The sequence below is a fragment of the Oikopleura dioica genome, chromosome PAR, assembly GCF_907165135.1.
Source record: "Oikopleura dioica chromosome PAR, OKI2018_I68_1.0, whole genome shotgun sequence".
NCBI lineage: Eukaryota > Metazoa > Chordata > Appendicularia > Copelata > Oikopleuridae > Oikopleura > Oikopleura dioica.
In genome coordinates, this window is record NC_137293.1 from 5889222 (window position 1) to 5916719 (window position 27498).

General features: G+C 39.4%; 7 protein-coding genes across 7 annotated transcripts; 5 read left to right on the top strand and 2 right to left on the bottom strand.

The window, feature by feature from the left end:
- Window positions 1-521: 521 nt before the first annotated feature.
- LOC145701471 (acid-sensing ion channel 4-B-like) lies at window positions 522-2054 on the top strand. Its single transcript, XM_081778692.1, has 4 exons — window positions 522-791; window positions 909-1110; window positions 1155-1541; window positions 1720-2054. The coding sequence occupies exons 1-4, from the start codon at window positions 522-524 to the stop codon at window positions 2052-2054; spliced, it is 1194 nt and encodes a 397-aa protein (XP_081634818.1).
- Window positions 2055-2223: 169 nt separating this feature from the next.
- LOC145703320 (uncharacterized) lies at window positions 2224-4524 on the bottom strand. The gene is made up of 5 exons (XM_081780665.1): window positions 3888-4524; window positions 3426-3848; window positions 3210-3376; window positions 2629-3166; window positions 2224-2579 (listed from the first exon to the last, which is right to left on the bottom strand). Exons 1-5 carry the CDS (start codon window positions 4381-4383, stop codon window positions 2224-2226), a joined length of 1980 nt encoding a protein of 659 aa, XP_081636791.1. The 5' UTR covers window positions 4384-4524.
- A 588-nt stretch (window positions 4525-5112) lies between these two features.
- On the top strand, window positions 5113-6809 carry LOC145703540 (arylsulfatase J-like). Its single transcript, XM_081780909.1, has 3 exons — window positions 5113-5360; window positions 5408-6428; window positions 6581-6809. Exons 1-2 carry the CDS (start codon window positions 5220-5222, stop codon window positions 5510-5512), a joined length of 246 nt encoding a protein of 81 aa, XP_081637035.1. The 5' UTR covers window positions 5113-5219; the 3' UTR covers window positions 5513-6428; window positions 6581-6809.
- Window positions 6810-10385: 3576 nt separating this feature from the next.
- LOC145701472 (carbohydrate sulfotransferase 12-like) lies at window positions 10386-12214 on the bottom strand. The gene is made up of 3 exons (XM_081778693.1): window positions 11780-12214; window positions 10593-11114; window positions 10386-10546 (listed from the first exon to the last, which is right to left on the bottom strand). Exons 1-3 carry the CDS (start codon window positions 12049-12051, stop codon window positions 10474-10476), a joined length of 867 nt encoding a protein of 288 aa, XP_081634819.1. The 5' UTR covers window positions 12052-12214; the 3' UTR covers window positions 10386-10473.
- Window positions 12215-12541: 327 nt separating this feature from the next.
- Window positions 12542-13865, top strand: LOC145701473 (arylsulfatase B-like). The gene is made up of 4 exons (XM_081778694.1): window positions 12542-12609; window positions 12920-13150; window positions 13195-13432; window positions 13482-13865. Exons 1-4 carry the CDS (start codon window positions 12542-12544, stop codon window positions 13863-13865), a joined length of 921 nt encoding a protein of 306 aa, XP_081634820.1.
- Window positions 13866-14079: 214 nt separating this feature from the next.
- LOC145702612 (uncharacterized) lies at window positions 14080-14862 on the top strand. The gene is made up of 3 exons (XM_081779850.1): window positions 14080-14516; window positions 14563-14680; window positions 14728-14862. Exons 1-3 carry the CDS (start codon window positions 14080-14082, stop codon window positions 14809-14811), a joined length of 639 nt encoding a protein of 212 aa, XP_081635976.1. The 3' UTR covers window positions 14812-14862.
- Window positions 14863-15121: 259 nt separating this feature from the next.
- Window positions 15122-27075, top strand: LOC145701475 (potassium voltage-gated channel subfamily A member 1-like). Its single transcript, XM_081778695.1, has 15 exons — window positions 15122-15200; window positions 15780-15845; window positions 17355-17417; window positions 22199-22320; window positions 22518-22706; window positions 22935-22964; window positions 23160-23327; window positions 23374-23738; window positions 24250-24285; window positions 24921-25011; window positions 25616-25750; window positions 25992-26127; window positions 26168-26232; window positions 26278-26387; window positions 26808-27075. Exons 1-15 carry the CDS (start codon window positions 15130-15132, stop codon window positions 26907-26909), a joined length of 1749 nt encoding a protein of 582 aa, XP_081634821.1. The 5' UTR covers window positions 15122-15129; the 3' UTR covers window positions 26910-27075.
- Window positions 27076-27498: the final 423 nt, after the last annotated feature.

Sequence of the window (27498 nt, forward strand, 5' to 3'; positions counted from 1 at the left end):
AAAGTAACCAAATAGTCGTGAAGTCCTGCGCTGCGTCCAGCAACCAGTACATATTTATTGAAAAACGTGAGTCAGAGTGTCAAAGATAAATAATGAAATTTTTGAAAAACGAATCCGCAAAGCGGCTTGGCAAGATGTTAAACAGAAATTATAAAGATAATTTCGCAATGCGGCTTTTCATCATTGATCTTTCAGACCCTGAAATTCAGGGCCTGAATCAAGTTTTCCAGAAATTTCGCCGAAAGGTTTTCAAAGAAAAAAGCAATTTGCAACAACTAAAACAATTATTTTTGAGAATTAAGAGTTATTTTTTTCAAGCAAAAGCCATAGAAAAAAATCATAAAAAGAAAGAGAAAATGTAAAATTCGAAAGCCAACGAAGCGGCTCTCTTTTCGAATTTTTGCGAAAACACTTCCGCCCATGGCCTCGGGAAAATCTCCGGATCAAAGAATCGAATTCTCAAATCGACTTGGGCGCTGATTTTTCTGATTTCGCTGACGATTTTCTTCTAGCAGGCGACGATGCTGATCCTGGACTATCTCGAGTACCCGGTGAACTTGACGATGAAAGTGGTCAATCATCGCAACTCGACGTTTCCGGCGATCACCATTTGCAATCAGAATCGATTTCAGAAGTCGAAATTGCAAGGAACGCCTTTTGAGCCGCTTGTTCGAATCGACGAGGCGCTAGAAAATGACCCGTCGCTGAAAAGAAGAAAGAGAAGATTTGTCGAGCTGCAAGAGTTTTCTGATTTTGAAGAAAACGACAGTCAGTTGGTTTCAGATCTTTTCGTAAGAAATGACAAACTCAACTGGACAATAATTCTTGACGAAGTCCCTGTCGATCGAGTCGCTTCATTAGGAATCGGCCAAAAGACTGACATTTCTTTGACAATTTGACTTTTTTAGCCGAAAAAAGACAGCCTTATTTCCGCTTCGAAAGACCAATCTGAGCGATTCGGGCAAAGCTTTGAAGATTTTGTTATTTCCTGCGAATTCGACCAGGCTCCTTGTGGAAGGGATGATTTTTTGACTTTTCAGCATGAGCAGTATGGAACTTGCCATACTTTCAATGGTCATTCCATGAAGCGCAGGAGTACCTCAAACATCGGTTAGTTTCCCCGAATATATAGAATATGAAAGTCTTGATTTCAGGAACGGAGTACGGATTAAAGCTAATTCTCTTCGCCGACGAGTCCGAATACGTCGGCGCCACCTCCGCGACCGTCGGAGTCCGCTTCGACATCCACCAGTATGGATCAATTTCGTTTCCAGAAGAACACGGTCAAAACGCTCCAGTTGGCGCTGCAACGGCTGTTTCTCTCAGAGCAAATCAAATTTCAAGAACGGTTCTGCCTTGGAACAAGGAGAACTGTACCAATGTTTATGACTCTAACGATCCGGAATATGACGGGCATTATACTTACAGAGCTTGTCAGAAAGGATGTCTTCAGCGGCATTTGAGGGATGAGTGCGGCTGTGTGACGTCATTGTTTTTGAAGAAAAATGACCCTGTTTGTGGTTTACTCGACAAAACAACTTGTAAGTGACTGTATTGTGTCGTCGGTAATTGATTTAATTGAAGACCTTTGTGTCGAAAAAATCAAGGAAGACTTCCAATCTGGGCTAATTAACGATTGTTTCTGCAGCCAGCGCTGTTCCGAGGTCTTTTATGACCGTTAGTAAAACATTCTTTAGACAATGACTAATATTTTTTCAGTGCATTACAGCACGGTAAAATGGCCTAGCTCTCAGTACGAAGGGCTGCTACTCAGCGCTATTTCGAACTCAACCGCTGCGGCAAAAATTCGCAACTCAACTGATCTTCAGTCCGCTGTGGAGGATAATCTGCTTCGATTGAGCTTCACCTTCGACGAATTGAACGCGAAACTGATCGAAGAAAGCCCTAAATACGACATTTGGACGCTTTTTGCGAATATTGGCGGAACACTTGGACTCTACGTCGGAATTTCTTTCATTACTTTGTTCGAATTTCTCGAAGTTCTAGCCGACATTTGTCTATTTACCTGCTGCTATCGCTGTAGCAAAGATTAATATCAAATAAAAAGCTGCTTTTCTTTTTTAAAAGACAATCTTCTTTGATTTCCCGGAAGACAGGTTTTCAGCTGCTCTTCAGAAAAATCATTTTTTAAAGATGTTTTACCCAGGATTCTCGTGAATGAAACTGAAACTAGAATTCTTTCAAGATATTTTTGCTCACTGTTTATTTCGGAGTAAGAGTGATTGAATAGGCTTGAGGCAGAAGATACCACTTTTCTGTGTCCATGTTTAATTCATCGTTGGTCAAAGCAACAAACTCGTTATTTGGTCCGTAAAAGACATAATCTTTGTTGTAGTGGAAACAATCTCTCATCATTTCTTCAGAAGCATAGAATTCGCGAGAAATGGGAATTCTGATTTGATCGCCAGAATGGTCGATGAGAGTGTTTTGGAGAATGAATTTCGAGTTTTCGAGTCGGTCCAGCACCATTTGGTCGAAGATTAATGATCCGTCGGGGTTGAGATATGCGCCGGTGACGGTTAGGGGACGGGTGGAGGAGAATTTGTGGTGGAGAAGCACTGAAAATATTTTACTCTTTTCAAAGTTAAGATGACGAAGTTGAGATACCTAGCTCGAAATCAAAATTGCCTATTGTGAATCCTCCACGCAAATTTTGAATAATTTGCCATCCACTTTCATTCAAATAAGTTTTCAATTTCAATCTTCTGAGAAGCAAATCAATTTCGTTTGTTTGGAATTTTTGTTCTTCGAATTTTGGATTTAAATTTAATCCAGCCAAACTGCGCGGATAAATCACCATCGTCAGAATTGTGAAGATTCTTTCGAAAGAATATCTTTCTTCCATTTTCCCATCATCAATTCCCGAATCATTTTTCATCGCCCATCTCAAAAGAGTTGCGACGGAAATGGGGACACAAAGATTGCTTTCTTTTTGGTTCAGAACATTTTTCGTCACGTTTTTGAAGTCGAAATTGATCTGTTTCGTCATTTTCTGTTTGAGATTTGACATTGCCGAAGACTTTGTCAAGTTGGGATCGTCAAGGCAAAAATGGGAAGACGCGTTTTTTAGCGAAATTACTTTTAACAGGCTTTTGATTTCATTGGTTGTTGGTTTTTCTTTTGATAGCCAGGCGGCATTGAATTTCTTAAAGGTTGCAATTGTCACGAAAACGAAAAATTCAACAAACCTTTAGTTCATTTTTGATCTTTTCTCGCTCGCCTTCTTCGATGGGATTGTAAAGAAGACTCCAAGCAGATTTCCAGTCGCAGAGAATAAAAATATGAAGTGGAGATCCTTTTTCTCCGAACGTATTACAAAGTTCACTTATTCTCGCAAAAGCAGCAGAGCCAGAAACTAAAAAATATCGGAAAATTTATTCAAAATAAACGAATTTGAAACTTACATAATAATTGACTATCTCTATATTTGCTTCCTCTCCGCGCGTAGCCCAATTCGCGGTAGCTCCTTCGTCCAGTCCATTCTTGCAAAGTTCCGTAATCGATCAACTTTGGTTCCCCATCTTTGAGGAGAACATTCTCGGGCTTCTTGTCGTGATGTAAGATTCCAACGCTCTTCAAATAATCAAGTCCGTTTTGCACTCCCACAGCTATTTTTTTTCGTTCTTCCAAGTTGAGATCTTCGTTTTTCAGTCGGCTTCGGAGATCGCAGTCGCTCCTTTCCATGATCGTGATCCACCCGAGGCAATCTTCATTTTTCTCGTCTTTACTTAAGAAGACTTCGATGTTGCAATAATTCTTGATGATGTTTGAATGAAGGGGGATCACGGAAACGTCATCTTTTTCTCTATTTTCAGCGCTCCCATAATCTAAAAATAAAAAATCGAAAACAAAATGACTAGTCTTACCATTGGAAAGATGAATCTCAAACTTCAACTCTTCTTCTTCTCCCACAAACAGCGCCGAGTCAAAAGCCTGCACCCTCACAGCCACTTCGAGTTCATCAAATTTTTCTTCCAAAACAATCGCTTCTCCTCCTTCAGAAATCGATTTGAAAGATTTGCCAAGAATCCATTCTCCAGTTTCTTCTTTCAATTCAGATCGCGCGATTTTTCGACTTTTAAAAGTCGGATTTTTTTCAAGAATCGTTTTTTGGAATGCAGTTATCGCCCATTTTTCTTTTAAAAAGCCAGAACGAAAAACTTTTCCTTCTCTATTTTCAAAAACAACCTCCTCCCAATCAGAACTCGAATGATATTCAAACTCGCGTCTCTCAAGCGACAAAATCAGTCTGTCCAAATCATCTCTGCTCGTCGTTCTTTTCAACTTCTTCTTAAAACCCTCCAGCCATTCCTCAACCGCTTCTCTCGTCAATTCTTTTGGATGCGACGTTACTCGATTCATCTGCAGCTTCTTTTTCTGGAAATTCAAAAAAGGGGGGTTTCAATAGGTCTCTCCCTTGCAGAAGAAAGTTAACCGGCAAGAAAGCGCTCTAGTGATTCTGAAATAACGACTGTATTTTTATCAAAAAAAAAAATAAACGAAGACAAAGTAACCAAATAGTCGTTAAGTCCTGCGCTGCGTCCTGCAACCAGTACGTATGTTTGGAAAACGTGAGTCAGAGTGTAAAAGATAAATAATGAGATTTTTGAAAAACGAGTCCGCAAAGCGGCTTGACAAGATGTTAAACAAAAATTACAAAGATAATTTCGCAACGCGGCTTTTCATCATTGATCTTTCAGACCCTGAATCAGGTTTTCCAGACAGGCTGCCGAGCCAAGCCCGTACGAAAAAATAGAAATCTTCTTCTATCGCCGATAGACTATCCGTATTTCCCCCCGTCTACAAATTTCCAAAAATCAAAAATCGGCTTTTCATAGTATATTATCGGCATATCACATATTATCGGCGATTCCTGACATTTGAAGGAAGCCGGCTTGTGGAACAACACGATCTTCATCTTCTCCACTGATAATGGCGGACAAGTCTATGTCGGCGGCAACAATCTCCGAGGCAACAGGGGCGGCTACTGGGGCGCTCCTAAAAAGCTTCCTTTCTTTACGGTCGGATAAACTTCTTGAGCCCAGCGCCTGGGGCCAATCAGAACGCTCGGAGATTCGCCATCTTTTCTCGCTGATTTTCAATCTCCCGTTTATACTATTTTTCGCACTTTTCCGCGTAAAACAAACAGTTCAAGAGTCTTCAAGAGCATCAACATGTAGAGAAGAAAACAGTCAAAAATGAGGATTTCCTATTTTTTCTCGCTCTTAGGATTCGTTTTTGGAGAGAAATTGAAATATGAAGAAACAGAGTCTGACAGACCAAATATCGTTTTTGCGATAATTGACGATTACGGATACAACGACATTGGATACCACCAGGTACATTGACACTTTGAAGCTGTGGAAAGATCTGTTCTTTGAAATAGGACATCATCAAGACGCCGAACATCGATGCCATTTCCGCCTCCGGAGTGCGCCTTGAAAACGGTAGTATGGAAAAAAGTTTCGGTAAAATTGCCGAAATATGGTGAGCTTATTTTCTGATTAATATTTCGGTAACAGCCGAAACTTTTTTCACTTTTTTCCACTTTTTTCACAAAAATGTTTCGGCAGGCTACCGAAATCTTTTTCACTTTAAGGTTCGTTTCTAGCAAAAACATTTCGGCAAAAAAAGCGCCGGAGATGATAGAAATCAAGGAATCTAAGTTCCCCTGACCACGGGGCTTCGCCCCTTAGGTCCTAAGATGCCGGGGTCTAGTCTAGGGTTACTTAGGGTTACCTTCAGTAACCCTAACTAACCCTAGCCTATCCCCCTCGGGTAATTTGTTCCGTCATTTTTGAAGGTGCCCCCTAACCCTAACCTTTATTGAAGCAAATACTTCGATTTCAATTTTTAATCATCGGCTTCCTTCATTTTTGCGTAATAAAGAATGAAGCCAAAGAAATGATCTTCTGGATATGAGAACAGACAATAACTCGAGATTTTTAAGGTAAAAAAATGACAAGGCACACTCATTGAATGCACATACCAGCGCAAATCAGGATGATAATGGAAAAACCTGCCGAAACTTTATTGCTCAAAAGACATCAAATTCTGATTTTTGTTTCGGCTCGTACCGAAATATTTTTGCTAAAAACGAGTCTTATTTGTATAATTCTTTCGGCTGCCTACCGAAATATTTATCACATTTGACCCCTTGAAAGTGATTTATATTTCGGTCGCTTTTACCGAAACATTTTTCCATACTACGTTTATTTCAATTCAAATGTACAACTTAAAAAAAGCATCTCTCATTCTAACAAAGCCCAAGCGGCTTGATGGATCCATCGATGCAGCACATTTTCGTTTCTGAATTGAAAAACTCTCGCTTACCCGCCTCGCCGCAGCACTCCAAAGTCACTGTATTGCTGTTTCCGGAGCCATTCGAGCCAGAAGAATCACGTGAGGTGTAGCAGTTTTGTTGACGCTCAAATCCGTTGAAAATTAATGAAATTTCATTCTGAACAATAAAATAAATTTTAAAATAAATACCGCTCTGCGGCTTCATCTCTAGAAAATAAATCTTTAACAATGACTACCTCCAACAACGATATTTTAGTGAGCAGTCAAGATGAAACAGTAGTGGAAAGCACAGTCGTCAGAACACCTGTTCGATCGCGTCACAAATCTGAATGCGATGCATCAAAAAAGATGCCAGCTCCACCACATCGAGAACGACGGAGAACATCCTCTGATAGCGGCGCACTTCTTTAGTATTTATTCCCGACAACTGTAAAAACTGTAACGATGCTATTTATTAGTAAAGATTTGTAAAGAGATACTTGAATTGCTGGATACTTGCAGATGAAAACAAGGAAGACTAAGGATTGCGGTTGAACTGTGGTGTTTATTGCAGCGCATGAAGAAATGTCGAAAAATAAATAAAAGTGCCTAAGACCTCAGTGTCATGTCATTGCTCTAAGCGAAAGCTCGTTATTCTTGTAAAGCAGGGTTAGCTCTTGGAAGAAAAGGCTTTCATCAGGCATTCCTTGCTTGTGCAAACTCACCGATCCGCCATCTGGAAGCACCATCCCAGAGATCTTAGAGATGCCTGCTTTAACACGTAGGATGCCCGTGTAGAGCATATCCTCGATGCGGAACTCTCTGTAATCCGTTTCCTTTGCCGCTTCGTATATTTTTCTTGCTGCTGATGCTGTGAGAGCGGTGGCTTGCCCGTTACTATAGGTGGGAATAAAGTACTTTGGAGGATAGAGGTCAATCCAGGTATAGTACTTTCCGAAGTACATTGCTGGCGCTTCAGGGATGCATTCTCCTTTAAATATTTGTCGCGTCATTGTTTTTCAAATGAAGGCCCACCTTTTAAACACTTTATTTCGGGCACGGACGGATCCAACTTTTCTAATTGACCCTTCAGCTCGTCGAGCTTTATGAAAATATCGTCGTCGTGGAAGATCGCATATTTTTCTTCTTACAGTGATCAGTGAAAAACTGATAACCAGCAAATGTTTTCATTGGCAAGTTTTCATAATTGTCCTCATAATCATATAACACTATGTCGTTGTGTTTTTCGCTCTCGGCTTTGATTTCGTCAGTTAGCCATTCTTTCTCTTGTTATAGCTCACCAGATATTGTCATAAATCGAATTATTATGTATTCTATGGAGAGTTGCAAATTTGGCTTTATTTTCGCTGAGCTGAGCTGAGTGAGAAATTCTCTGAGCTGAGCTGAGCTGAGCTGGCCTATTTGAAATAGGCTATTTCGGAGCTCACTGAGCTGAGCTGGCCATTTTCAGAGGTCATTGAGCTGAGCTGAGCTGAGCAGACCTTTTTTTAAGGTAGTTGAGCTGAGCTGAGCAGACCCTAATTAGAGCTGAACTGAGCTGAGTGAGCTATTTTTCACTGTTTTTTTGTAGTGAAATTGTGTTTAAATCATTTAGCTGAGCTGAGCTGAGCTGAGTGATTATTGTCTGAGCTGAGCTGAGCTGAGCAGATAAATTCATTTTCTAAAATCAGTGAGCTGAGCTGAGCTGAGCGACTCAGCCAGCTCAGCTCACTTAGCTCAGCAAATCTGCAACTCTGATTCTATGTAGGTAAGTATCCGTAGCCTTTCCTTTTGACGATGGACTTCCAAGAAGAAAGAACAGATGGAAGGAATCCTGGTATTGCTTCTTTAAAATTTCCATGTAATATTTGCGGATCTCATCTCGCCGAAAAGAGCCCTTCCGGCTCGATTTAATGAAACTCACGAAACCATCTCCGCTGCAAGACGGAGGTTTTATAAATTTGACTTGTTTTTGTTGCGATAGAATTTGCGTTCCACGAAGATATTTTGGCAGATTTCGTTTCGTTGGATGCGCAGTGAAAACTGAATTAGTAATGACATCTATTTGAAAAGCAAAAGAAAAGCGTTTACGTTGATATGCTTTGGATATTTTCAGCAAAGATAAGTTCATCTTTTGGTGAAGCGAATTTCGAATGAGTGTGAATCTGATCCCAAGAAACCACTTAATGGGTTCTCAAAGATCGAAGATAGCTGCGAATATTCTTGAGGTATTTTCATCATCGTAAAAGGATGAGTTTTTCCTCGCATGTAAATCTTTTTTCCAGTTTCAGGAGTGAACATCATTGCGTCAGCGACGCAAGATTCGCCATTTGATCCAACACCACACAAAAGCGTTCCTTTGTTCGGTAACGAAAACTCTTAAAGATCTTGATCTGAGTACTGAGTCAGTACTACTGACTGGAAACTTTTGGAATGAGGAGGTATATCTTAAGGACCCCCGTCAACACTTTTAGAAAAAATATTTTCGGAATTTCAAAATTTTGACCCCGGAAATGGATTCTACGGGTCAAAAACGATTTTGAGGCTTCATTTTTGGGGGTCTATCTCGACTCCTTCGCCCTCAAAATCGCATTTGAAAATCGGACTTTTTGACGAAAAATGACGAAAAAGTCCCAATTTTGCTAAAATTTTAGATTTGTTTTTAAATTTTCGATTTTTTAGGAAAATTGTTGCCGGGGGTCCTTAAGTTCCTTAATGTTCTACCGCTTTCCTGGAGGGCTAGTGGAAAGAGTTTCTATTCCATCTTGAATCGTTGTTATGTCAATGATGTTGAGCCTGTTCGCGATCCAGACAATAGCACTGTACTCCGACCATTTTCCCTGGTAGGGATTTCGAAGAGGAGCTACTGGCATGTGAGAATTACGAAAATCCCCGAAAACTTTCTCGCTTGGGTCAAGAAAGTTGCCATAGAACTGAACGTCGACTTTTAATGATGGATAAAGCTTCATTGCGAGACGCGCCATTTGACGGTGCATCATGCGGATATCCGACGACACCTCTTGAAGCGTTGAATCATTTGAGCTCGGTGTGTTCACCAACACTAACACACTTTTTCAACGGCTATTCCCATAATTTCGTTTTTATGGAAAATATACAAAACAAGTGTCAAATGGATAAAGCCGAGTGCCTGTGTTTTATCGGAATATCCTGGAGTGGAACTTCCGCGTCTTCTATCGAGTCGAAGATAGATTGAAGAGCAATGAGGCCTCCGTCTTCTCTGCCATTTTCCCAGAAGTCTTCGTTCTCATCCTTTGAATCCTCTTTGCTTTCTGAGTCTTCTTTTGTTAAGGTTAAAGACAAGCTGGGACTACGAAGACAGACTCGACAGACTGTAAATATTATATTTTTGAAACGAAAGCAATTATAAAATATATTAAAATATCTGTAAAGACTTCTTTAACCACACTGAAAGCGCACTTGATGAAGAGTCATCATCGTTCGCTGTCATCTGAGAATATTCATCTTTATTCCTTTCTGTAAATTCGCTTCTTGAATACTGGAGAATATTCAGCAAAGTCAGACATATACAGAGCAGTGTCAATCTAAATACAATTCAAGGCTCGCTTTGACAAAATGCTCAAAATTCTTACTTGTCACCCTTTAAAAGCATATTTAAAAGAGATGTCCCTTTCCGGGAGATTTTTGCATGACGCTCCAATTCTAAGGAGTTTGTGTATTCTCCCTAAGTGAATTTCTCTACTTCTCTGGGAACTTCAGATCACCGATGAATGGTGGGTTTTTTCCTCTCATAAAAACCGATAATTATTTTCTTTGTCTTCCCTTCGATCGGGAAGAGTTGTTCACTTTCGAAAAACTACAGCTGAAAAAATTGCGTCACATCTTGGAGGCGCCATTTCGATTCATCCCCGGGCAAGGAACGATGAGAAAGCGCGTGGGCACCCAACCGCCGGTACTACAATTGTACAATTTCTGCCCCTCGGTCCGAAGATGTTGGGGGTCTAGTCTAGGGTTACTTAGGGTTACATAGAAGTCTTAAATGAGGAAGCATATTACAACACTTTATTTCGCAGAAACAATCAACAAAAATAAATATTAAGCAGATACAGGTACTTAGTACAGGTTTTTAATAAACTGTTTCATTACAGATATAATCAGTATCCGTTTTTAAAAACCGGTTTTTTATTTTTCTCAAATTCTGCCTCGATATTTTTGCGTGGATGTTGGCGGCCTAGGCATCCCTTTTCGCGATGCGTTTATGTACCTGAAAAATTTAATCGGTTTTTTTTATTTGCCATCGAAAAAATTACTTTAGGACTTCTTCGGTCGAGTAGCCAAAAAGCACAAAGTCCAAATAATAATGTCTGTAAATCTCAATAGCTGTCTCTCTCGGGACATTTTGCCAGTGAAGTTCATCTGGTGGCCTTTCTGTAGTTTCTGTATCTCTTCGATTCTTGACTTTTTCGTGTGTTCTTTCATCCCAAGTGTATTGCCCACCGATATGAACTTTTCCATCGAGACCGATTTCCTTCAGCAAGGATGGAATTTCCTCTTCGCTGTTTTCCAAATGCGTTATATAATTAAAATCCATTGCACAAGCAGAACAAAGGGAGAAAATAGACCTCCAGTGAATATTGTGCCCAGCTTGGCCTCGATTTGCCGCGATGAATTCGATAAACGATTCGAAAGATTGGCTCATTCCTTCTGGGATGCTGCCGAAATAGGGTTGAAAAGGCTCAATCGCGCCGTAATATCTTTCAAAATGGTTCATCCATTTGGGTGTAGCTCGCATTTTGTCGTGGTATGCTGAGTAGACTCGGGCGAATGGGTTTCTTTGAGCGATTTCTTCCATGATGAGGCAAATTTGTCGAAAAATGGAGAAGAGATGAATTACCATAAGACTTTTTGGCTAAAAAATTTTTCGAGGTATCACTATATTCTGAAAGCCCACATCAGAATAAGTGGATTCCCAAAGTTCTAGCGCCTAATGACGTAATTATGAACTCATTTATGACGATTAAAGGTTCGAAAAAGGTCCCAAAAGATGAAACTTTTTAACCGTTTTTAAGAGGATTTTGTTTGAAATTCAATTTTTCTTTTTGAAATCTTGTTCAGTATGAAAAACTGAATAATCACCCAGCAAAATTTCATCGAACCGACCGTTTTTATTTTCGACCGGCAAAATAACCGGTCGGTTAACTACGATATCGGACGGTTTTATGTCGGATGAGTATTCAGTTTTTCATGCTGAACAATATCCCGAAAAGAAAAACTTGAATTTCAAACAATAACCCTCAAAAACGGTTAAAAAGTTTTGGCTATCTTGATGCTAAAAGCATCTCTTCTGACGTCATAATGACGTCATCGGGCGCTAGAACCTTGTGAATCCACTAATTCTGATATGCGCTTTCAGAATATAGTGATAACTCGGAGAAATTTTTTTGGCCAAAAATTCTTATGGTAATTCATCAAGAGAAAATGAAGGGATTTTTAAAACCGTTTCCTTGTATTTGCGACTCGATTTGACGCTGTTAGAACCTCTCCAAGATTTCTATTTTCTTTGGTATATTGATGAAGTATTGGGGCGATTGCTCTTGGCATAATGTTATAGATGCTACCATAGGTATTCCAAGCTTGATGATTTTCGAGCTTTTCCGAGTACTCTTCTGCTGCTTCTGATCCGTTTGTCACTTTTAAATAATGAACATTAAGGCCCTTCTGCCAATTTGTTGTTCCGCTTTTTGGTGGTAGGCAAATCATGAGATCCATCGATTCTGTCAAGTTGAACACGTGTGATTTTGTGATGTTATTTGCGATGCAGCTATCGGTAAATTTGGGAAGAGGAGCCTTTAGGTTATGGATTTGTTCATGAAGTCGAAGAAGTTTTTAGCCCAGGAAATTGTTCGGATTTGAGAGTTTGCTGGATCAGAGGAAGAGCTTTTACGAGCTCGAGAGGCTGATTTTGAGACAAAATTGAAAAAAAAAAAATTAATCAAAAGTTTCTGGAGCCCTTTTCAGAACATGCTCGGTCGTAAATCAGCTTTCTTCTTAGAAAAACTTCTCTTGTTCGTATTTCTTGAATTTCTTCTTTCAAAACTCTCTCAGTATCGATTCCTGCGTATTCTTTCACGCTCGAAAAATCGCCAAAATAAATCATGTAGAATAAAATTGCAAGGGGAAAAATTATAAATGCTTTTTCCATTGTTTTTGACCAAAAATCTGGGTGACCAAATTTTGAAAGCCTCGTTGCGCGCCACCCATGTTATGCAGTACTCTAGAATTGCTGTGCCCGTGGGCGGCGCAGCGCGAGTCGAAAAACTCGTTCACGTAAAAAGCACGCTGGGTAAGGCCAAGTTCTCCAGTCAGAGAGAATGTTAACCCTTCCTTTTCTTCTTCTGGTTTTACTAGAATCATGCGTATCAGCAGATGAGAGACCAAACATAATTTTTGTGCTTACTGACGACTTGGGATGGTCAGATGTCACTTGGAATAATAGAGCCGTTGATTCAACTCCGTTTATGGCGAGTTTGATCGAAACGGGCAAAGCGAGCAAATTGAGAAACTCTTATTCGACTCACAGGAAGGGGAAGAATAATGAAATTGATCGTTGAGAGAAATGAAAAAAAACCCTCGAAAGATGCACTCCTTCGCGCGCTCAGCTGCTCACTGGTAGGTATGCTTTCCGATACGGCCTCGGAACGGACCCTCTTTCTTCCGAAGTTCCAGCTGGACTCAGCCTCGAGGAAAAGCTCCTGCCACAATACCTCAAGGAGCTCGAATACAGCACTCACGCAGTGGGGAAATGGCACCTTGGATACTGCAATGACTCATTTCTCCCGCAAAACCGAGGATTTGACACTTTTCTAGGGTAGGTATTACTAATTGCTCTCCTGATTTTAGTCTCAATTGAAGGCATTACGGGGGTGCAGTCGACTATCATAGCCATGTTGCTTCTGGCGATTTTAAAAACTATCTCAACCATTTTCTTGACGGAAAACCGCACATTCCTGAGAGTGGCTTCGAGTTCGCCTCGTATACTTGGAGCAACAGAACGATCAAAATTTTGAGAGAAAATGCAGATGAGCCAAATTTCGTGTACCTCGCTTTCAATGCTCCGCATGAAAAAGTCGATGCTCCACAAATTCTGAAGGTGAGAAATTTCTATTATCTTAGAAAAAAACCTTTTGATCGATTTTCAGGATGAAATGGACGCTCTTTATCCTGATTTACCAAGTACCCGACGAATGCAACTCGCCGCTGTTAAATCAATTGACATCGCCATGGAAAGTGTCATCAAAGAAGCATCAAAACTCGACCGAGAAACCATCGTCATTTTTCATAGTGACAACGGCGGCGCTCTCCAGGCCTATGGCAGTCTTGAAAAAGGTCCACGAGGATGCAGCTTTCCCTTCAAAGGATATAAAAGCACCCTGGCGGAAGGAGGAACTCTGAGTCCGAGTTGGATCTATTCAACTAAAAGGCAATTTCATTCGAGAAATATCGACGGAATCATTAGCATCATGGACTTTTTTCCGACGATTCTTCATTGGGCAGGAAAGCGCTCTAAAATGATTTCTTTATAAATAAATTTACAACTTACTGCTCTGAAAGCTCTCGAAAGGTTACAATAAACCGCTGCCGAGAAATCTCGACGGAATCGACCAACACGCGCTTTTCGAGAACTCGACTGTTTCTCAAATCAGAGATAAATTTATTTACGCGATTTTGCACGAATGGGACGATGATTCTCTTGCCTGGAAAACAACTTACGCCGTGCGTTTTGGAGATTTCAAGTTTATGAACTATCGATCAAAGCTCATCGGAAATACTCAATGTCCCGAAGGATGGTCAAACCACGAGCACACGAAGTTTCTTTTCCCGGATCCGAGTCAAAGACAAACGAAAATGAGAAAAGTTTGGGACTTGTCTGATCCTCAGCCGAACAAAGAAGTTGGCGAGATGATTCGAAGTTCTGGATTTTCACTCTATAATCTGAAAAACGACCCCTTTGAGCTCAACAATTTGGCGTTGAAGAATGAAGCTTCAAGAAAATACAAGGATTTGATCAACGAAATTCAATCATATGTAGCGGAGGAAATGCAGAAGGGAATCGAGTATCCGCTCACGGGAAAACTGAAAGGAGGCAAATTACTCGCTAAAATTATGAGAAAAATCCCATTTGAAGAGAAAATGCAGCACTACTACGACACTGGACGAATTTATCCTTTTGATAGGTATTGAGATTTTTAGTGTTCAATCCTGTTTCACGCAAGATTCTAGTGTTGTTCGAAACAAAACAGGTTTGGACGGATATCTGGGAAGTAACTGGTGTCCAAACAAGCTCGACGAAGCTTTATTCAGCAAAATGTACTTTGAAGCCGTCGAAAATAACCAAAAGGTGAGCAATTATAAAAAAAACGGATAGACGAAACATTTTTTTTTAAGAAAAACGCCTTTTTGATCAATAAATATCTCTGGGATGGCCTTGGTCCAGATCGAAGCGGAAACTTGGACGAAGAAGATTTCTGATTAAAAGAAATGAAATGATAATTTTAATGAAAATAAAGACATTAAACAAAAAGTTATTCTTTGAAAGTCGCAGAAATAGCCTTGGCCCCCTTAATCATGAGAACGAAAACAAGGTGCCAGATAGGGGTCAGCATAAATCTTGAAAGGGAGCAGCTTTACTGTCAGCGCCGCAAACTTGGCTGCAAGTCATTAACGCTCGTCAAGTCGCTCATAACTCGCCTCGAAAAACAATAATCAAGGACCGCTGATCACGTGTGAAATTTTATTTCTGCGGGGCGAATTTTGCAGAGACTGAGAAAAAAGAAGAAGACGGGGAATATGAACAGCGCTTTAATCCGGAAGAGAAACAATCAGGCCAAAGCGACCAGCAAAAAGCTGAGAGATAAATGGTAAGGAAAAAATCTGCCTAAATTTTTGTTGATTTGTGATTGATAAAAAAAGACTTGTATTTTGTTTTTTATATACATGTACATAACGATTGCTAGAGCTCGGCGAAGGGGAGGTGTCTGGAACCGAGAAAAAATTTCGACAGATTTTGCGTGGAAATTTTCAACCAATCAGAAGCCTCGATTCGGCAAACCGAGTAGCCGCCAACCAAAAATTTGTCGAAAATTTTTGTCAATTCCAAACACCTAGGCAACCTGTGTCAAAACCTGAGTCAGGTTTTGAAAGATCGCCTTATAATAAGAAATCTTTCAGAACCTGACTCAGGTTTTCTACACAGGTTTCCGAGGCCACTTCAATTCTTCGACCCTTAGATGAAAGAACAGTTTTTCTTCAAACAAGCAATTTTTGATACAGTAACAGTCTGGCAATTCGGGATTGAAATGCTGAATGTCGGGGTTTGACATTCACAAACGAGCGGATGAGTTCTTTCACCGACTGTCGCGGCCAGTTTGATCGATCATTCGCGACAGAAATTAACCTTTTACCGGAATCGCCGCTCATTTTAAATTTTTCTTTTTCAGGAAAAAGGCCGAAAAGCGAGAAATCAACCTTGGCCAGCTTCTTCTCTGCGCGCATTGTAATCCAAGGTAAGCGAAAAAAGCTGGGTAGAAAATCTGTGTCAGGGTCTGAAAAGCGGAGCGCCTGTATTGAAAACCTGAGTCAGGGTTAAAATTTAAAACAAAATGATTTATTAGGTTATTCTTGCGTAGCCGCTCTGCGGCTTTGTTTTTTAAAAAGCGGCTTTTAATTAATGATCTCTAAAACCCTGACTCAGGTTTTCAATACGAGTTTGCGAGTTCAGAAAAAGAGTCGTTTTTTAACTTTTCGAAAACGAAAGTGGATAGCGGTTATCATGGCTGGAATAAAAATGATTTACGTTCTCAAGCATTTACGGTCATAATTCTTGTTTATGAACATCCAAGGAAATAATTAGCGTCGAACGAAAAGGGTAGATGTGATGGTCATTTTTAAGAGAAAAAAAGGATAAAATGACTATTTGGACTTTTGGAAACAGTTTTAACAATAGAGTTAATCGACGACTTAAAGGGTGAATACCTTGTTTCTGTAAAATAAGGGGGTAACTACGCGATTCTCATTCCTGACTAACGGACTCCCCAGTCAGTCAAATCGGTTGGACACTTTACAATGCAAAATTTGTCCAAACGAATTGAATTGGTTCCGTGGGAACCCCGTCAAAGTCACTCCGCCCCCAATTCTTTGACCGGAGGTTGAATATATGATTACTCTTACCAATTCAGTTTTTTTTTTGACCACGTGATCACTTGGAGGACCCCTGGAGGACCCCACCTACTGGAAGACCTCTTTGCTGGAAGACCAATAATAACAGGGACAGACTCTCACATATTGAATTTTTGTGGTCATATTTCTACCACGTGATCGTGGAGGACCCTTTTTTTCTGGAGGACTCCTCTTCTGGAAGATTTTTTGTTGGAAGATCAAGTCTCAGCCCCGTCCCTGGCTTTTAAATTGAAATGGGCTTTAACTGTTTACGGGCTAGTTTTTCTTTTTTTTAACAAATTTAGTTCTAGAGAATATTCTAGAGATTAGATTCTAGAGAACTTAAAAAAGAAAATTTTGAACAAAAATTCCCTCTTTTTTACCGTTTTTCGACTCAAAAGTCCATTCTCCGCCATTTTCGGTCCAAGATTCTTTCAGCAATTGACTAATTAAGTGCGAACAATCAACTTTGATTGAGCCTTTAGCTCGAAAATTATGAGCAGGTGAAAGTTAGAGCCCTGTTAGATCAGGTTTCTACTGTGTTTTTTTTTCAAGCGAGAAGAAATTTGATTTTTTAGAGAATAAGGTGCTCTTTTTCATAACAGTAAGTTCGCCGATTCGACAAGGGCTTTTTATTTTAATGATAATTAATAATCGGCTCATTAGCATTAGCATTACTGGCGCTTGTTCAGAAAGAACCATTAGATGGTGACAAATTCGCAAAAGAAGTTAATTAACTTCCTCGTTTATCTTTATTATGCAGAAGAAACGGATCACGGCGGGCCAGGCCGATCTCCAGACCTTCCAGCTTTTTCGAAAAAGAGCTTCCTTCTTTGCAGAAATAAAGCGTTTTTAAGGAACATGCTTAGTTCTGTTGCTGGGCGAGCGCATGGATCGAGAGCGAGACCTTCAAAAGCCAGGTAAGAAAGAAAACTGTGTAGAAAACCTGAGTCAGGATTTGCCAGCGCGGCTTTTATTAAAAATCATTCTGAACCCTGACTCAGGATTTTTACACAGGTCAAATCGGATGAAATTTTTTATTACGAAATTTTTGCAATCAAAAATTTTTTTTTGAAATCAAGGAAGAGTACAAAAATCATAAATTCCCGATCAAAGCAAAAAAATTAAACCAAGATGGATGACAGGATTATTCGAAAGATTATGTTTTTACGATGCTAAAACTATGAACCTGAGAAAATGAGGCACGGAAAAAATCCGATTTATTAGAAATTTTTTAATTTTAATTTGAATGTTCGTCAGAGGAAGAAGGCATTCGAGTTTTAGCTTGGGCAGTTTGGGCGACTCGGGCAGATTTTTACAAAAGTAAGTTTTTTCTTTTTTATGAAATACAAGAGGAGCTATTAATCTAAACGGGCGGATTTAGTGGATAAGCATTAGAGTCTTGGCTCGAAAACCTGTGTAGAAAACATGAGTCAGGTTTTGAAAACCTAAAATAGAAAGCTACGCGGCCTTTTATTATATGGATATAGTCATCGATTTTGGTCAGGTCTCCAATTTTGGCCAAATCGACGACTATACCCTTAAGTCTTCAAAGCCTGACTCAAGTTTTCTACGCAGGTTTCCGAGCCGAGGGTACTTCAAGTAGTATCCAAGATAGAACATTTTCTAGCTCCCGGGAATAGCCCAATAAATAATTAGCCATGCGAGAGTTTCTTTAGAAATACGTTGTAGTGCGAACAAGTGAACCCTTGGAGCAAAGCATGTGTGTTTTGGAGCAGAAATAGAAGTAGTTTCTCGAGCTGCTTTGAGCGGATCAGGCGCGCTTATCTTGAAATATTCACTCAGACAAATTCTCCATTTTTTCTTAATCTCTTTGTCCCGAGACACAAGTGCATTTAAAAATATGCTGCAAGCCGGGTTTTCGAAACTGGTTACTGCTAAACAGAGAAGCGAGATTTGAGAAAAAAATTATGCTAATGCTTTCTCGAAGAACTTCGCTCCAGCCTTTTAACGGGTTCAATAAAGCCAGAAGGTGAGAAGTTTTAATGATTTTTACAAAAATTTAAGGGGGGTCTGTTGAATAAGGGGGGGGGGGCTTTTTTGGCCCTTTTTGAAGCCTGCTTTTATTGGCGAAATATTGCATTTGTAAGAGCTTCTTCAACTTGTTGAGGAAATCTTTTTGCGGCGTCGGAAACCTCAGAAACCATGAAAATAAATTCGCGCCTTAAAGACACTTCACACAGTTTCAGAGTCCCATTTAGGAGAGATGAAAAGAAATAGGAAAGGCTTCACATTCTCAAAATTTATCAATTGTAAAATAAGCGGCGTTCGTTTTTATGGTTTCTCAGGAAAAGGACCGGCTCGGCAACCTGTACAAAAAACCTGAATCAGGGTCTGAAAAAGCTTAGCGGCTTCTCGTAAAGATGTTTCAGACCCTGACTCAGGTTTACCACACAGGCTGCCAAGCCAAGCCCCTTTACGTTTTTTGTTTCAAACTAACTTGATACCAATGTATGTATACCAACTTATCGGTGTCTATCCATTTTAAATACCCTCCGAATTCTGCATCCCTTTAGCCTTAGCTACAGTAAATTATAGATGAAGACTGAGTCTGTTTGCCACGTTCTCCGCCACTTTGCCTAAATGCCGGTTACAGTTCGTTGCCTCCTTCTTAATAATTCTAGAGACAGCTGTAGCCACCAAATCGCTTCCTCCTATCCCTCAATATTTCCTTTAAAAATCATTATTAAAGAAGAAGCTCCTCCACTTGAGCTGCCAAAACAGACTTTTTTTGAATATTGACAATTCCCTTTTTTTTGTCCTTCTGAGAGAAGCTCAAAATAAAAGAGACTTTTTTATTATGCTGGGGCGGCGGTTGCAAGTGCCAAAAGCACGCGTCCATTGGAAAAAGGCTGCGCAGAAAATGAGCTTGTAAGTCGAGCTGGAAATTTTAACACTTGTCTCATTGGGAAGACGATGCGCTTTATCACTTTTTGAGTGATAAGGGCATTTTAAGACATTGGCTTATGTAATCACTATGTGTTTTTTTTTCTTAAATAATTTTATAATTTGCGGCATATTATATTATATAATATTTACCTAAGTTTTTAAGGAGCTTAAATATAAAGCCGCCTAGCGGCTTTTTTTTTTAAAAAGCCGCAATATGACCAATTCAATCATTTTTTTTAAATAATTGCGAAGCCGCTTTGCGGCTTCGATTCTTTCAAAAGCCGCTGCGCGGCTTTTCATTTGAGCTCTTTAAAACCTGACTCAGGTTTTTGCACAGGTTTTTTATATCAAATTTAGAGCCTCAAAGTTCTTTGTTTGTGAAAAATGAAAATGAGATAATTCTGCGATTTTGAAAATGCCCCGGATTTTGAGCAATAAAAAAGTAGTACTAGCAGAAGAAGGGCGCGCTTGTATTGTGAGTGCCGCGAAGATAAAAGTTGTTGAAAGTGTTTCAGCTCGGTGACATACGCGTTAGGCTCCGAGCTTATGGCTCTTTTTAAACGCTCAATAAGAGCAAAATGGGAAACCATGCTTCGAGAGGAGGCAGACCGTCGAGAATAATTCTGGGATACGAGAACAGAAACTGCCTCGGCGAGAATTACTGGTAAGCGGAAAGGAGCTCTTAGTGGCTTTTTAAGAGTGCCAAAGGGGAGAAGATAATAAATTAAGCCAGAAAGAGGGGCGAAAAAGAAAAAGGGATAGGTGGGCTAACGACAGAAACGAAACGGCTTAAAAGTGACAGGGAAGCAAGGCTAGAGCTGTCAAACTGAAATTTTGCCGAGTCACGTGAGCACCGAAACTTATTCGGAGGCCGATCACTGTTTTCAATTACAAACTTTATAATGGGGGTTATTTTTAATAATTAAAATATTTTATTTCAACATTATACTGAACATTTTTTATTATAATTTATTTATATAAAAAATTGATAAATATTAAATATTCCAATTTAAATAAATAATTTTAAGTAAATCAAAATAGATTTAAATTATAACAATTAATAACAAAGCCGATTTAAAATTTTGTTAATCTCTTAGTTAAATCTTTGAATAGAAAATCCGATAAATTTGCATTTTGAAAAGCATTTATCGAATCTGACAGTTGGTTAATTTTGCTGCTTTGGTAGGTTCTTTTGTTGAGTTTATTTATGGTCTATAAATCTTGGGCTTGTCGAAGGAGCTGCCAAACTCGTCAAGCGATCTTTCTCGCAAGGACTTCAAGTTGAACCCTTTCTTCCTTTTTCATCCCTTTTCGTTTTTTTTCAACCCTTTTTCAACAGAGATTTTCGGGATCCCAAATGCACCACGTCTCGATAAGACGGCTAGATTCTGGAGCCAGTTTCAAGAGACATTCGAAGCCGACCAGAAGGACTACTAAAGAAGGGTAACAGTAACTGACTGTAAATTTCAACAGCGGGCAAATAGAAAAACTTGTAAATACTGAAAAGTCAGAATGGAGAGAATCAGTCTTGGAGGCTTGCCAATTTTTTGATGGGAGATCCGCACTTTTATGCAGAAGGCAAATGTTGATTTTTGTTGCTTTTTCTGTATTTTCCTACGATTATTCGCTCAAATTATTTGATTTTTATTTGACTTTTTTGAACTATTCATTTTTTCTCAATAAAAGGGGCTACAAACTTTAACAGACAGATAACGATCTGGGCTAGGGGACCTGTGTGGAAAACCTGAGTCAGGGTCTGAAAGTTTGACGGCTTTTCATCAAAGATCTTTCAAACCCTGACTCAGGTTTTCCTCACAGGTTATCGAGCTAGTAGGAGTAAAAAAAATAATTTTCCAAGCAAATAAATCACGCGCAGTCGAATAATATTTTTCGTGACAATTAAAATGTTCTCACTAAAAATGATTTCTGCTCCGAATTCCGCTCGATCATCAATAATTTTCACTAATTGCCCGCTTTTTTATGTTCACAAGTATCCGAAGCGAGATCCGAACGTAAAAGCTGACGGCAATAAAGCGAGTGCTTAGTAAAACTGGAAATACTTTTGACTTTTGCGCTTCTTGACATTTTCGACAAAGAATGAGTCCTTTTCAGAAGCAAGAGACTTCCTCTTTTTCTCGCTGAAAAATGCTGCTCCAATTCAAGAGCCAAGTTAGAAGGAGTAGCATCCAGAGATGGGATCGGCAACCTGTGTAGAAATCCTGAGTCAGGCTTTGCATTGAAGCTTTTCAGAAAACCTGACTCAGGCGTTCTACACAGGTTGCTGAGCCTAGACACAGAGATTCCAGTAAGTCAAGAAAAAATGAACAACTGTCGTATTAGGAGACAATCTGGAGGGCAGCTTCTTTTTGAATAAATTTCAGCGGGCAAATAGACGGCCTCAAGCATCTGATCTTTTGTCAGAATACTCGCACATTACAGTTGTGAGGAAGTTGGTTTTTTCCTATCAGGGATCATGGAAGAAAATAGCGTAAAAGAGGAAATACAGGACTTGTAAGATTTCGTTTTTGAAGTATTTCTTAATTTTAACCCGAAATGATTCATTGACCAAAATTTTGGAAAAGGGAAAAATGTGCCTTGAAGAAAGAATGATTCAATTTTAAATTTATCAATAAACAAAAATAGCAAAAACCCTTGAGGCTAAAACGCTTAATCCAGAATTAAAAAAGGTACTTTCGTCAATTTCCCCCCGAAAATGCCGGAAGAAACAGAGGAAATTGAAATCGAAGAGTTCTACTTTTTTTTTCGTTCAAATTCTCACCCGTTATTTCAGGTTGACCCTGGACAACAGGACAAATGCGATAGTACCGGCGCCGCTAAAAGCGAATCGGGCGAGAATCAATGTCTCGGGGACGAAGTTTGAGACTTTTATCGCGACGCTAGAAAAGTATCCAGGTAAGAAAAGGTTGCCATTAAGGGTTTCTCGTTGTTATTTAAGGGGAGAGGTTTTGATTAAAGTTTGTTCAGCTTCATTTATTTGATTAATTGATCGCCAACGAGTTCAAACTTAAGGGTACTACCATCGATTTCTCGAACTTTTTCCTTTTTGGATATCAAAGGTAGTCCCCTTAATTTTCTGTTTTTTTTTTTAGATTCGCTACTTGGAAATCGCGAAAAGCGCCAAAAATTCTTCGATGCCGAAACTGACGAATACTTTTTCGACCGAAACCCCGAATGTTTCAAAATTATTCTGGAAAGGTCAAAAAACGCCTTGCCGGGGACAGTCTTTGCCGAGCACTTAAAATATAACTACTTGGAAAACACTTGGAGTCCAAGTTCATGTTTGAAAATTCATGATTTTTGACCTTGACTGTGAGTCGTTTCTACAGTCGGATAAGCTGACGCTGCCGATGACGGTGGACATTGAAACCCTCGCCGCGGAAATTTCTTACTTCGAATTGACGTTCAACTTCATCGACCGAGAAGTTCAAACTGAAGAGGACCTTTTTACAAACAAAAAAAAGGTATTGACCCCTTTTGAACCCTTTTTATTTAACAAACAAATGAAGACAAAAAAGGACAAAGTGGTAATAGTAAGGGTAAGAAATTGCATCTTTCGTTTGTCTCGTCAAAAATGATATGTCAATAGAAAATATCAATAGCATAAGTGCCAAACTACTAGAGAACTCTTTGTGTCTGTTTAGATGTCAATATTAAGGGTATATCAAGGGCTTAAGGCTTGGAAGCCCTTAATATACAGCCAGAATAAGTGCCTGTTTTTATCCGCTTTTTAGGAGAGCTCTCGAAATCGGGAAAAATTCGAAAAGCGATTTGGGACATGCTGGAGAAGCCGCAGAGCTCGACTTTTGCTTTCTGCTTTTCGGTGTTTATTCAAATGCTTATTCTGCTCTCCATTCTGATTTTCGTCTTGGAGAGTTTGCCTGAATATCGCATCGAATACGGTAAAATCAGATTATTCAAAAAATATTGTTCAAAAAATTTTCTCAGTGCCGACTTACATGGAGCCCGTTTTAAAATCCTTCAACTGCGAGGAAATAATCGACCGCTCCTGCTCCGTCTGGAACGACGTCAGTTCCTCCGACTGCCAACAACTCTGTCTCAACAACTCGATTCCAGACGACTGCTCCTTTTTCAACAACCGCCAATGTCACTCCGTCAGCTACGACGAATCCAGCAGGCAGTGCGTCTTCCAATCAAACTGCAAGGAAGAAGAAGTGCTCTTCGAAAAAGTGATAAACGACGAAAAAGCGAGCGACATCGAAAAAACACTGGCGGTTTTTAGCAGCATAAATGCTGTTTGCATCGCGGTTTTCACGATTGAAATTATTTTGAGACTCATCGCCACTCCAAAGGTACAAATTTGAGAATTTTTTTTAAGAAAAATAGTCTTCCATGATTTCAAAGACTAGAGTTAATCGAATAGGCTATTTCAATTTTAACCCATCAGTGCTTGCTAAGTCCAATCTTGGCTCGGAAACCTGTCTAGAAAACCTGAGTCATGGTCTGAAAGATCTTTAGTGAAAAGCCTAGTAGCGGCTTTTTTTAAAACAAAGCCGCAAAGCGGCTTCGCTAAAATAGAAGAAATTGATTCAAATTGAAAGATATTATATCCTTTTTAGCGAAGTTGCCTTGCGGCTTAGTTTTTAAAAAGCCGCTGCGCGGCTATTCATCTTGAGATTTTTCAGACCCTGACTCAGGTTTTCTAGACAGGTTGCTGAGCCCTTTATTTATTCCGGCAAGAGTTGATGGGTTAACTCATCATTGCTTTTTACCAATTATTTGGCTGTCGATCAGTTTTTAACAGTTGATTTAAATTTATCCAACACAGATTTTAATTGTGATTAATTAAAAATCTCGAATTAGAAAGAAGGCCCCCGTAGCAAATACAGCGGCTTCGGAGTAAGTAATTTCTTTCCACTTTGCATATTCCGTGCTTTGCATTTATAATCCGCCGTTGCTCATTCCATTTCCTCGTAACCCGCAAAACTAACCTTTCAGAGAAGACAAGAGCCACGGAAGAGAAAATCGAGCCGGCCGAGAGGCGTTGAAGAGAGTTCTTTTCACAAACGGCTGCGCTTTTTCTCAGCAGATTTCCGAGCTGCTCAAGGGTATCCTTTTTCGGGTATTTCTTGTCCAATCAAAATATTCATTCGTTTTTTTCAGGGTGATGATTTTTGTAAGCTATTTTTGAAATGCATGCTTTTGCAGAATTGCAGGTTTTTCAACGACTTTTCGACTAAAGCATCAATAAGTCCTTTTTGGGCAAATTTGCTCAAATAGGTTAAATTTAGCGGATGAGCCATTGACTTAGTTTGGCAACAAGTGTAGAAAAGCTGTCTCAGAAATCCTCTTCTCAGAGCCCTGAGGCAGTTTTTCACACAAGTTGTTAAACCAACTAAATGGTTTCTTCGCAAAATTTAACCCATTTGAGCAAATCTGTCCAAAAAGGACACAAATCAAAAGTCGTAGGAAAACGCCGCAACTTTGGTGTTTCAAAATTCCCTTCTTCATCATTCTAACCTCCTCATTTCTAGCCAAAAGCCTTCTTCCTCGACCCGCTAAATATCATCGATCTTCTGGCAGTTCTGCCATTTTACATCGAACTCGTGATTCTTCAGGTTTATGGTAATCATGCATGAAACAGATTTGGAGTTGGAGATGCTTTCTTTCCAGAATTTATTGAGTTCAAATTCGAATAGTGATCATTAGATTAGACCAGTAATTTTGCTTTTATGATTTGCTTGAAATTATGATCGAGCTCTCTTTTGATTGGCTAAGGTTGGAGCGCCACCTACTCTTTGATTTTTCTTGAATCTGATTAGACGGAATAAGGGAACTCAATTGATTTAATACTTAAATAATATTTATTACAATAACAAAATATAATTAATAATTAAATGATAAAAAATATATAAATATTTAAGTTTTAATGAATAAATAAAAATAATAATAAGAGATAAAATTATTGATGAAATAAATTATTCTGATAATTTTTAGATTCTGCTGTTTCTTCATTTTATTGTCATATTTCTTTTGAAATATGCTTTCGACATTTTTTTAAATATTTTTCTTTTGAAAAATTCGAAAAAATTAACAAAAAAAACCTCCCTCTTTTGAAATGATCTAACAAGAATTGATTTTTTTTTCTTTCGCTGGGCGAGTTTTATTTTTGATTGGCGCAAAAATGAGCAGATCAGCTTTGTCAATGTCGTTGATGTTATCATATAAGAGCTCCAAACTGACATTTCTGGAGAGACGAGCGAGCAGAAATCGGAAATGTTTCGCATTTTGCGAATTATTCGGCTCATTCGCGTCATTCGCATCCTCCGCTTTTCCAGATACAATCAGAATCTTCAAACTCTTGGTAAGCCATTTCCTCGGCTCGGAAACCTGTGTACAAAACCTGAGTCAGGGTCTGAAAGAAAACTAATGAAAAGCCGCGCAGCGGCTCCTTTATCCAAGCCGCGAATTTTGCGGCTTCGTTTTATAAAAGCCGCCATGCGGCTTTTCATTATTGATCTTCCAGACCCTGACTTAGGTTTTTACACAGGTTTCCTAACCCAGGCCTTTTCTTATAAATGACCATCTGTTGACGTTTTTCTAAGGAAGGAGTTTGCTGAAATCAACGAGGGAAATCGGCTTTCTGATCATGTTTTATTTGATCTTCTCGATTTTGTGCGCGACGATTGCTTTTTACGTCGAAAATGAAGTCGAGGACACTGGATTCGACAGCATTCCAAGGTACTTAATTCTTTCTCGTCAATTAACCGCTAATTTCTAGTTCTCTCTGGTGGGCAATCGTAACGATGACTACTGTAGGCTACGGAGACATGTTTCCCGTAACAGGTAAGCAAACAAACGACCGGCTCCATTTCTCTTAACCCGTTTTAGGAATTGGCCGATTTATTGGCTGCATAGCTGTTTTCTGCGGTATTCTCTGCGTTGCACTGCCAATTCCATTCATTTCGAATGCCTTTGAAATGGAATACAAGAAAGTTCAGGTAAAAAAGAAATATTTATTGAATTGGTTTGGTAAACATGTAAGCAGTTTCCTTTTCTGGAAGTATCTCTCTGCCTTTTCGAGCTCAACTGTCGTCGTTTTTTTCGACGACAGAGTTCGCAATGCGGAGAAATTTTCTCTGTTTATTTTCTCGCCTTCGTAATTTCTGAAAAAATTTGTTTTTTCTGAATAAAATTCAAGAGCTTACCTCTTTAAAACGCCCTTCGGACTCTACCAAGCCAGTAGACTGATCATTCCAGCTTTTTGCGCCCTATTTATAGCGAAAATTCTTGATCTAGAAAAAAATTCCTTCGCGCGGCGCCTTTTTTGAAGCAAATTTCTCTAGACAAGCTTGTTCCAGAGACTCTTGCCATTTCCCCTCCCTCTCAACGGCCGCTGGTATCTAGAACCTTTGCTTCAGATCAAGTCGAAATTCCCGCTGGACGAGCAAGAGCCCGGCGAAGACGAGACGCTCCGAATGCGCCTGTGCATGTACCTCTTCGAGCTGCAAATGGAAGGCTGAGACCTACACAAAAACAAAAACGCAATTTTCAACTTTTGATTCGAGCTTTGGGAGCACTGAGATGGGAGAGCCTTTCTTTGCTGATTATCGATTCGGATTCCATCAACTGACAATTTCTGTAAAATGAAAAATCATTGTGCCACACTTTCATCCAAACAAATAAATTATTTTCTTATAAAAGTGGCTGATTTCTTGAAGGTGATTTATTGAACATTGTGGAAAAATTTAGCCGAAAAAATTATAAATAAAATCAAATAATTTTTTTAATTAATCAAACCCTAACCCTAACAAATTTACTTCAATAACAGAAATTTTAATAAGTAAACTTTGTAGAAGAGACCACGGGCTTTTCAATGAGCTAGGTCACTAAGTGCCAATCCTAATATTTCGAGTACTTATGTACACTTGAATTCGAGCATCTCTTTTTCGATCATAACTCGGCTCGTCGGCAAGATATGAAAATTTTAAAAGACGGAGATGAAAGAGAATAAAAAGTTTTGTTTGTGATCAAAATTTCACATAATTTCAATAAAAAGTTCGGGCTTATTGGCGGAAGTGAAAAATGAGAAAATGGCGCGCGGCGCTCACC

What these genes read in the sequence shown, in the direction of transcription:
- LOC145701471 (XM_081778692.1), top strand. Translation starts at nt 522, where the DNA reads ATGCTGATCCTGGACTATCTCGAGTACCCGGTGAACTTGACGATGAAA. An exon ending in CAGGAGTACCTCAAACATCG is followed by an intron (nt 1,111 to 1,154) that starts GTTAGTTTCCCC and finishes TCTTGATTTCAG; the next exon opens with GAACGGAGTACGGATTAAAG. An exon ending in TTTACTCGACAAAACAACTT is followed by an intron (nt 1,542 to 1,719) that starts GTAAGTGACTGT and finishes ATATTTTTTCAG; the next exon opens with TGCATTACAGCACGGTAAAA.
- LOC145703320 (XM_081780665.1), bottom strand. Translation starts at nt 4,383, where the DNA reads ATGAATCGAGTAACGTCGCATCCAAAAGAATTGACGAGAGAAGCGGTT. An exon ending in AGATCAAAAATGAACTAAAG is followed by an intron (nt 3,167 to 3,209) that starts GTTTGTTGAATT and finishes GCAACCTTTAAG; the next exon opens with AAATTCAATGCCGCCTGGCT. An exon ending in CAATTTTGATTTCGAGCTAG is followed by an intron (nt 2,580 to 2,628) that starts GTATCTCAACTT and finishes AAATATTTTCAG; the next exon opens with TGCTTCTCCACCACAAATTC.
- LOC145703540 (XM_081780909.1), top strand. Translation starts at nt 5,220, where the DNA reads ATGAGGATTTCCTATTTTTTCTCGCTCTTAGGATTCGTTTTTGGAGAG. An exon ending in ACGACATTGGATACCACCAG is followed by an intron (nt 5,361 to 5,407) that starts GTACATTGACAC and finishes TCTTTGAAATAG; the next exon opens with GACATCATCAAGACGCCGAA.
- LOC145701472 (XM_081778693.1), bottom strand. Translation starts at nt 12,051, where the DNA reads ATGGATCTCATGATTTGCCTACCACCAAAAAGCGGAACAACAAATTGG. An exon ending in GTCGCAAATACAAGGAAACG is followed by an intron (nt 11,115 to 11,779) that starts GTTTTAAAAATC and finishes AATCGCTCAAAG; the next exon opens with AAACCCATTCGCCCGAGTCT. An exon ending in TCGACCGAAGAAGTCCTAAA is followed by an intron (nt 10,547 to 10,592) that starts GTAATTTTTTCG and finishes TAAATTTTTCAG; the next exon opens with GTACATAAACGCATCGCGAA.
- LOC145701473 (XM_081778694.1), top strand. Translation starts at nt 12,542, where the DNA reads ATGTTATGCAGTACTCTAGAATTGCTGTGCCCGTGGGCGGCGCAGCGC. An exon ending in GGATTTGACACTTTTCTAGG is followed by an intron (nt 13,151 to 13,194) that starts GTAGGTATTACT and finishes TCTCAATTGAAG; the next exon opens with GCATTACGGGGGTGCAGTCG. An exon ending in ATGCTCCACAAATTCTGAAG is followed by an intron (nt 13,433 to 13,481) that starts GTGAGAAATTTC and finishes ATCGATTTTCAG; the next exon opens with GATGAAATGGACGCTCTTTA.
- LOC145702612 (XM_081779850.1), top strand. Translation starts at nt 14,080, where the DNA reads ATGAACTATCGATCAAAGCTCATCGGAAATACTCAATGTCCCGAAGGA. An exon ending in CGAATTTATCCTTTTGATAG is followed by an intron (nt 14,517 to 14,562) that starts GTATTGAGATTT and finishes GCAAGATTCTAG; the next exon opens with TGTTGTTCGAAACAAAACAG. An exon ending in CCGTCGAAAATAACCAAAAG is followed by an intron (nt 14,681 to 14,727) that starts GTGAGCAATTAT and finishes TTTTTTTTTAAG; the next exon opens with AAAAACGCCTTTTTGATCAA.
- LOC145701475 (XM_081778695.1), top strand. Translation starts at nt 15,130, where the DNA reads ATGAACAGCGCTTTAATCCGGAAGAGAAACAATCAGGCCAAAGCGACC. An exon ending in GCAAATACAGCGGCTTCGGA is followed by an intron (nt 24,286 to 24,920) that starts GTAAGTAATTTC and finishes CCTCATTTCTAG; the next exon opens with CCAAAAGCCTTCTTCCTCGA. An exon ending in CGTGATTCTTCAGGTTTATG is followed by an intron (nt 25,012 to 25,615) that starts GTAATCATGCAT and finishes TTATCATATAAG; the next exon opens with AGCTCCAAACTGACATTTCT.